General features: G+C 61.1%; 1 protein-coding gene across 1 annotated transcript; it reads right to left on the reverse strand.

The window, feature by feature from the left end:
* Positions 1 to 385: 385 nt before the first annotated feature.
* On the reverse strand, positions 386 to 8,337 carry LOC117025883 (extracellular matrix protein 2-like). Its single transcript, XM_033112223.1, has 10 exons — positions 8,282 to 8,337; positions 7,862 to 8,046; positions 6,250 to 6,675; positions 5,574 to 5,858; positions 5,154 to 5,269; positions 4,608 to 4,740; positions 4,204 to 4,361; positions 3,581 to 3,720; positions 1,257 to 1,583; positions 386 to 756 (listed from the first exon to the last, which is right to left on the reverse strand). The coding sequence occupies exons 2-10, from the start codon at positions 8,028 to 8,030 to the stop codon at positions 576 to 578; spliced, it is 1,935 nt and encodes a 644-aa protein (XP_032968114.1). The 5' UTR covers positions 8,031 to 8,046; positions 8,282 to 8,337; the 3' UTR covers positions 386 to 575.

Raw genomic sequence — 8,337 nt, forward strand, 5'->3', positions numbered from 1 at the left:
TTTGGTGACTCTAGGACAAAAGGCTGGTGCCTGGGGCCTCCCTGTCAACCTGCTCTGCCAGCCAAGCCCACCTCTGTTCGTCCATGCCCAGGACAGGGACCCTTTCTGGATAACAGTTACTAATGCTGCTCTGAGCAAGCGGAGGTGAGCCTGGCCCCCAGATGGCTTGGGGACTTCAGGACCCTGGCCAGAGCAGGTGGGGGTGGGGAAGCTCTTGGAGAAGCTTGTGGCACCAGGCACTCTTACCCTCCTGCTGATGAAGCAGGGTCCAGGATGTGTGCCCTGGGGACCCAGCATGCACGTGAGGCTTCGATCCAGGAGGGACAGAGGGAGGCTGGTGGAGGCCATGGGCTTGAATGAGACGCATTTATTATGTTCAGGTCGGAACAGCACCGCATCCCACTGGGCCGTTTACTAAGGAAGGGGCCTCAGTAGTCAGTGGAAAGTAGGGGCATCTGAAGAATCAGAGTGTTCTAGATCTTTCTACCAGAGGTGCAAAGATCATGTGGAGCTGGGCCTGAGTCCCCCCACCAGTCCCAAAGGAGTAGGGGGTGACGATGTCCCCCAAGGTGGGGCTAGGAGCCCTCCCCCTCCCCCTGCTGGGGCTGGAGGACCACGCTGTGGTAGGCCCGGATGCAGGAGAAGGCTGTGGGTGGGATACGGCGCCTGTCGATGAGGTTGTTCTCCAGGTGTGTGGAGATGAGGTTGGAGTCCTGGGTCACTCGCGTGTCACAAATGGAATTCAGGGGCACGTGTCTGTGGAGTGGGGTTGGCAGGGCCGAAGAGAGGAGAGAAGACCCCAGAAAGGGGAGACAGGCATCACGCAAGAGTAGAAAAAGAGAGGGCCCATAGTGATGGAGCAATCAGACCGCCACGCAGAGAGCAGACCCAGGGAGGAGGGGCAGACAGGTATCTCAGCCCTTGTTGTTCTGGGCTGGCACGCTCCCGCCTTCTCCTTGCCCAACCCCTGCCCACATTCTGCTGTCCACTGCCCTCCACCTTGGCTGTCCAAGCCTGCCAGCCACTGGACACAGCCTGGCATCGCACCAAGCAAGACGGGTGGATGCGGGCGGTGAAGAATTCCCCTACAGTCCTGCCCGCAGCCCCCTAGGCTAAGGATGAGGAGCCCACAGGCCAGCCCTCCCTGGCCCAGCTGGCAGGCAGGGCCTCATGGCCTCAGCCACCGCTTCCTGCCTGGCTGCCAGGGGTGGGGAGAGAGAAGAGACAGCAGGACAGGCGCCGGAGGACAGCCCTACCTGATCTTGTTGTGGCTCAGACGCAGCACCTGCAGCCCCTTGAGGCCCAGGAGACCATGTGGGACGGCCTGCAGCTCGTTGTGATCCAGCAGCAGCTCGGCCAGGGAGGCCCGCAGGCCCAGGAAGGACACGCCATGGATGCCGTCGGCACGCAGGCTGTTGTGGGACAGGTGCAGGAACTCCAGGCCTGGCTTCATGTGCGCGAACACATAGCCAGGGATGCGCTCAATGCGGTTGTGGTGCAGGGTCAGGCGCCGGAGGCCCCGTGGCAGGAAGGAGGGCACGTGCACCAGCTGGTTGTGGGACAGGTCAAGGGTCTCCAGCTTCCTGTGGGGCACAAGCATGCGGAGTGAACTGATGGCACCCACCTGCGAGCACAGCAAAGACTGGAGCCCAAATCGGGGTCCCTGGGCCACACCCAAGAGGGGAATGGTGATTTGCCCCCAGACAGAAGACGCAATCGGAGCTACACCTGACAAAGAAAGTGCAAATGGAGGTGCCTGTGATCTGGGGAAAGAGCTGGGGGCGGTTGAATTGTCACCCATCTTCCCCAGTAGGCCTGTCCCTGCTCTGCTCTTCCTCTTACCGCTGCATTCTCTTACCGTCTTCCTGCCTCACCCAGGCTAAGCAGAAGAGAGACAGGGAGGTAGAGAAAAATAATAAGGCTCTCGGAGGGTCAAGGCCGGGGGACCCCAAGGAATCAGGAAGGCAAGCGGTGAAGCTCAGGTCTCTGTGAGCCCAGGTTGTTCCACGGTGGGTGAGGACAAGGGTTGGGCAGGGAGAAGCAGGAGCAGAGGGTGGTGAGGCTTCTAGAAAGGGTCAGAGCAGGGAAAGAGGCTTCTCTCAGTGACATCCCCTAGCACTGTGGGTGGAGTCAGCCCTTTGGCCTTGGAGCCCATGCTGTCCTCAAGCCATGGGGTTGGGGGCTCTGGTGCCTCCTTAGCCATCAGAGCCAGCAGCCCCCTCCCCTTCCACCATCTAGAGAAAAACTGGCCGGCGCTGGCCCAGGCTTGACTGGCCGCCAGCCCCCTGCCCAGGCCCCGAGGCGGGAGTGGAACAGCAGCTGGGCGGCTCCTCCCTAGGCTGCTGTCTGCTTTCCTTTGCCCCCTTGGCAAGAGGGGGAGAGGAAAAAGGAATAATTAAACCCAAACGTCTTGGTAACTTTTTCCTGGAACACGAAGATGCAGGGCGGGAGGCTCTGGTCCCTGGAATGGCAGGTCAGACTATCTGTTGACCCCTGTCAGTCTCCCCCACCCCTACCCCACTTCCCTCGGTGGTGTCAGACCCCAAGGATTGTACCTTCCCTGCCCTCCCACTGCTCCCGGGACCACGTCCTGACTCCTTAGGCCTTTGAGGATGAGGGTTTCCTCCTGGACCCCTCCTGCCAGTACCCACACCCAGCTGTCTCAACTGGATCATGAAGACTCATCCTGGGGCCTTCCTATAGTGGGTAAATAGTGCCCCCCAAAATATGTCCACCAAGAACCTGTGAATATGATCTTATTTGGCAAAAGAGTCTTTGCACATGTAATGAAGTTAAGGATCTTGAGATGAGACCATCTGGATGACCCTGATGGGTCCTAAATACAATGACAGTTGTCCTTATAAGAGACAGAAGAGAGACACAGACACAGAGAAGCCATGTGAAGACAGGCAGACATTGAACTCATGTGGCTATGAGCCCAGGGATGCCTGGGCCCACCAGAAACTGGAAGAGGCAGGAAGGACCCTCCCCTAGAGCCTTTGGAGGGAGCACGGCCCTGAGGACACCTTGATTTTGGACCTCTGGCATTCAGAACCGTGAAAGCATCAATCACTGATGCTTTAAGCTGCCTAGTTTGTGGTGCATTGTTACAGCCACCCCAGGACCCTCACACACTTCTGTTTCCCAAGCTCCACCATCTCTTCCATGCCCCTTCCTGCCCCTGTTGGTTCCTAGCTAAACCCAGCACCAAGCCAGCTCTGACTGCTTATGCTGCCCCTCCATCCACGCCCACAGCACCTCCCAGGTGAACTTCCGGGGTGCCTGCTGGGCAAATCCAGGTATGGGTGGAGGAAGGGGTTTCTGTGGCTTTGGGGATTTTACCAAGTGGGAGGGACAGGGAAATCTTGGAGGAGCAGGTGATGACTGAGGGCCCAGGCCACCGGAAGCCCCAGGTGAGGAGACAGGTGACCCACTTGAGACCAGGCCCAAGCAACAAGGCTAGCTAGCTCCAACCCTCTCTGCCCTCCCGCCTGACTCTCTGGGTTCCTTTGACATATCCTCCCTCAGGTGCCTACTGGGGTGAAGCTTGGGTGGTGCCAGGGTGGGGGACGGCACTCACGGGAGATCGATCCAAGCTCGGGGCGCCAGCCGGTCCTCCTGGAGCCGGTTGTTGCTGAGTACTAGCACGCTGAGGCTGCGGCTGCGGTTCAGTGCACCCTCTGTCACCTCCTCGATGACATTAGCACCCAGGTGCAACTCCTAGGGTCAGGGCTTGGAGTGAGGGCCCGTCTGCAACTCACTGGTGGCCAGGCCCGGCTCCTTGCCCTGTTCCACCTGGCCCCATCTGTGGTACTCAGGTACCACTGTCTCTGCTCCTCTCAGGGCCATGGTCATCTGTGTGAAGGATCCCAGCGACACCTGCCAGCCATGCCATGGCTCGTCAGGGCCCCCACAAGACACAGCCCCAGAGAGAACCATCAAACACAAGGGGACCGTGTGGCCCAGAGAGGGCATGGGCCTCGCTCAGGGACATTCAGTGGGTTCAGGACAGTTCTGGAGGCCCAACTCTGGGTTTCTAGAAGGTTAGGTCAGGGGAAAGGGAGGCTTTTGGTGTTGAGGCCTTGTGGGTTTATCGTCAAAATTCCCCCATGGGGATCTCTACTCGCTAGCAGCAGATCACTGGACCACAATGGTCATTGGGCCACAATGTTGCTTCTCCCAGCCTCGGGTCTCCCAGCTCACCTGCAGGGAGGCTGGCAGGCCAGGTGGGATGGTTCGCAGCCGGTTCCGGTCTAGCCTCAGGTAGAGCAGGTTGTGTAGGGGCTGAAAGGCCAGGGGGGAGATGTTCCCGTCATGCAGCTGGTTCCCTTCCACCTCCAGCGTTAGCAGCTGACTGAGCCCTGCAGGGTAGGTGGGCAGAGGGGCACCTGAGTCTACCGCAGAGCTCTGAAGGCCTGTTGGGAGCTTCCTGCTGTTGCTCCCTTAGACGTCAAGGCCACTTTCCCAAGCTGGTGCTCCCTCCTCTGTCTTCCAGCCAGGCTGCCCTGGGCAGAACCTCCCCTCACCCGCAACTTTCCAAGGCCTCCCTGGCTGCTCAGGCCTGGGCCTTTTGGTCCCTGCCCCTGGGGGCTGCCCGAACCCCGAACCCCGGAAGCTGCTGTGCTGCAGGCCCTGCAGGAGGTTGTCATTGAGTTTGAGCTCCTGCAGGGAGGTGGGCAAAGCTGGCACTGTGGAGAGCGAGTTCCCATCCAGGTTCAGTCGCTTCAGCCGTGTCAGATTCTGGAAGTGTGGGAGAGAAAAGAGGGCTGGGGGCTCGGGGGCTCCTCAAGCCAGGGCTGGGCCTTCAGGCCTAGGCTTTCTGGCTGTGGCTTTAGGTTCATCCTGCCCAGGGGGCACCCCTATTGCGTTGCATCATAGCTTTCTAGTTCCCACTTGGACCAGGACTGTCCTTAGTTTCTCCCAGGAATGCTGCTCCCTCGTGGGGCCCAAAGATCTGTGAGGCTCTTCACCCTCCCAGCTGGGAGCCACGTCACCCCAAATCATCCAAGCCCACCATCCTGGGTACTCTGCGCAGTGCTTCCTCCAGGACTTGTATACCCCAGGCAGGGTGGGGAGAGGAGCAATGGACACCTGGGGCCATTTTGGATGGGCCCAGGCCCCCTGGGAGAGTACGTGGAGGGGCTGCTGCTCACCTTGAAGGCATGGGGGTGCAGGCCTCGGGCATCCAGCTTGTTCTTGCTCAGGTCCAGCCACTCCAGGTTGGGCAGTCCCAGGAATGTGTGGGCCGGGATCTTGGCAATTTCGTTCTCTGTGCACACACATGGGGCAGCCATATTCCATTCTCCCGTGTCCCCCTCCCCTCTGCATTCTGTACCTCCGCCATATGGGCCGGAGGCAGCAATGACACAGTCCTTGAAGGAACTGGCTCTTCTGGCTATCCCACGTCAGGGCACCTTCTCACTGCCAACCAGGACCCATGGGAAGGTGAACCCTTTGTAGGGCATGGTGGGGCAGCAGCCATAGTGGCCGAGGACCCACTAGAAGGGGAGCCTGCATGTGTGGCCGTCTCACCCCTGCTACAGGGGTGGGTGTGGGGGAGAAATGCCACTCACCTGCCAGGTAGAGTGTGGTCAGGCCAGGGTCAGCCAGGGCAGGGACATGTTTCATCTTGACGTTGCTGCAGGCAATGGCTGCCTGGGCCAGGAGGCATGAGGCTGGCAGGGAGGGCATGGGCTGCTCCATGGTTCCCAGGTCTGCAGGCCCACGCTTGTACCCTCTCCTGCTTCCAGGCCTTTTCCGCCCTCGACCTGTGGTCTCCAAGGTGCTGCTGCCACTGTGGCCTCGGCTGTGGGCCTTCTTTTGACTCCAGCCCCCCGGGCCAGGTTGACGGGAGGCCCCTGGAGGACGAGATGCAGCCCCAGACCAGTCACATATCAACAGGGACCCGCCAAAGGGCAGGGCCTTGTCTGGGGCCCTTAGACCGGCCGGGACTCAGCCAGCAGGGCTGGAACACCAGACCACTGAGCTCCCTTCCCTGGGCACCAAGGGCCAAAACTCAAATGGGAGCGCTGAGGTGGGGAAGGGGACCTGCCCTGGGGAGCTCCTCTCCTGCCCCATACGTGAGGGGACTAGGCTTGGGCACATTGAGAGTGGGGTGGGGTGTGAGTGGCTGGTGCCGCTGGTGTGATTGGTGGAGGTCGGACCAAACCTCGGCCTCTTTAGACTCACTCACGGCCCATCACCCCCACAGGCTCCATTTGGGGACTACCTGTCCTGGCTGGTCCTCACCTTTGAGGGGTTTCCTGGGCTTCAGGCCCCTTCTCCTGGCTTCCCAGCCTACTGCCTTCTTTCCTTGGCCCTCCTCAGAAGCCACTGCCCCCCCTTTTGCTCGGGGGGCCCTGATGGTCTGCAAGGGCCTGAATTTGGCAGCCCAGGGCCTTGCTGCCTCAACCCCCACTGTTACTGTGGCCTGGGGCGGGGCCTGCTCGGGGCTGAGCCCCTTGTGGTGACTCTGTTCTTGCTCCCAGGCTGCTGGGGGTGATCCTTTCCTCTGGGCCAGCCCTGGCCTGGCACGGGCCTTCCAGCCAGGGGCCAGGGGTTGTGCGGGGGCTCCATGGGCAACCTCCTTGGAGGTGGGCCGCGCCTGTGGCCAGTCCAGTTGCCTGTCCTCAGGCCTGTCCCGGCCGCCGTTCTTGGAGATGGGTTGCACCTGACCTGCAGAAGGAGCCAATGTGGGCTGGGGTGGCCACGACCTCTGTATGGCTGAGAGGCAGCACCTCCTTCCCCTTAGCCACAGGCTAGACGCCCCCCTTCCTCCTTTCCTCTTTGCCCAGGCCTCACTTCTGCTTTCCTCTTCTTTCCTCAGGAGCTCTTATCCTTCTGTCACAGACCCGCAAGGCCACCAAGTGTCAGACACTTCCTAGTCTCCTCCCTACCTTTTCATGACCCCAGAGTTGGGGGTCCCAAGCACCAGAGTCACTCTGCCTGCCTCCCAGAACTGAGGTAGCTCTTTACTGCTGGGAACTCTCCAGCCCGTTGGGATAAGGCACAGGCAGGCCTCTAGCCCACAGGGGTGGGCCCAGGAGAGCTTCAGTGACCCTAGGCAGAGGGGCTGGCCTTGCTCCTGTGCCTCCGGGTCCTTGGGGGTGCTTCCTGGGCAGAGAGGGTGGGGACAGCCTCTGGAGAGCTGAAGGGGTCACTCCCACCTGGAAATTTGGTTTCAGAGGTGGGACCCCCAGTGCTTGCTGAGAGGAGAGGCTGTGGGGGCAAGGGAAGCCCCAAGGCCACCTCAAGGGGCAGTTAGCCACTGCGACGGAGGGGCAATAGCCCCTAGGCCTCCCTTCCACCGAGTGGCAGCCCCCCTCAATCAGCGCTGACCATGGGCCTGCCCTGCAGGTCAATCCCCTGGCCCCTCTCACCCCACCTCCACGCCTGGGGATGGACTACCGAACATGGTGCCAGTCATTGGCATATGAGAGCGAGGCCACACTGTAGCCAGTCTCCTGGGGCCCCTTGTGCCACTCCAACCCAGCCCTGGGCACCCCCCTGCCAGACTCCCACACTTCTCTCAGTCTCCCCAGGAGGCCTAGTGCAGCCAGCTCAACTCCCCAACCAGCCAATTCAGATCCATTCTTTCAGCCCCCGTTGCAGCGGCCCCTCCTAGGGAAGCCTCTCCCTTCCCCTGCCCCTACCCTGGGTGATGGGCACGAGGCTTCCCAGAGTCTGCAATCCCTCCTTGACCTCCAGGGAGAGTTCCCTTAGGCCCATGGGCCCCTCCCAACCCCCCAGCACCCAAGGTGGGACCATCTTTCTCTTTCTCTGCCCCAGTCCCAGGGGCTTACATTAGTGTGGCAAGTTGCTCCCTCCTGCCAGCCTCTTGCTGCTGGTGCCACCTACTTACCATCGGGGGTCCCAAGTGGGCTGGGCAGCGGTGGCGGCTGCAGGGTGGGTAAGCCCAAGGGGGTTGGTGGGGCCGTGGGCTCTCTCAGGCTCGGCCCCCGCTTGGCCAGGGCCCCTCCAGGGCAGCACCCCACCCAAAAAGCCAGGACGGGGAGCAGCATGCTGTTCATGGCCACTGTGCTCGGGCTGCAAAGGCAGAGAGGATGAAGCGCTGGGAGAGGTGGGAGCGGCGGCGGCGGTCACGGCAGGATGGGACACACGCAGGATGGCACGCGACAGTCCCTCTCCCTGAGCTCCCAGCCCTGGCTGCAGCGCTTGGAGCCTCCCACACCCGCCCTGGCCCTCCCCCAGGAAGCCCCCCTCCAAACAAACACCTCCCCAGGCCTTGCCCCCAACTTCCCCCAACATCCCCTGCTCCCACCTGAGGAGAAAGAGAGATTGATTGTTTTCTTGGACCAGAGTGCTCTTGCTTTTTTT

This window comes from Rhinolophus ferrumequinum, chromosome X (genome assembly GCF_004115265.2).
Source record: "Rhinolophus ferrumequinum isolate MPI-CBG mRhiFer1 chromosome X, mRhiFer1_v1.p, whole genome shotgun sequence".
Classification (NCBI taxonomy): domain Eukaryota; kingdom Metazoa; phylum Chordata; class Mammalia; order Chiroptera; family Rhinolophidae; genus Rhinolophus; species Rhinolophus ferrumequinum.

Coding starts and splice junctions, on each gene's coding strand:
- LOC117025883 (XM_033112223.1), bottom strand. CDS start 8,030: ATGAACAGCATGCTGCTCCCCGTCCTGGCTTTTTGGGTGGGGTGCTGC. Junction 6,676..7,861: donor CCCACTTGGGACCCCCGATG/GTAAGTAGGTGG, acceptor CTCCTTCTGCAG/GTCAGGTGCAACCCATCTCC. Junction 757..1,256: donor CTGAGCCACAACAAGATCAG/GTAGGGCTGTCC, acceptor CCCACTCCACAG/ACACGTGCCCCTGAATTCCA.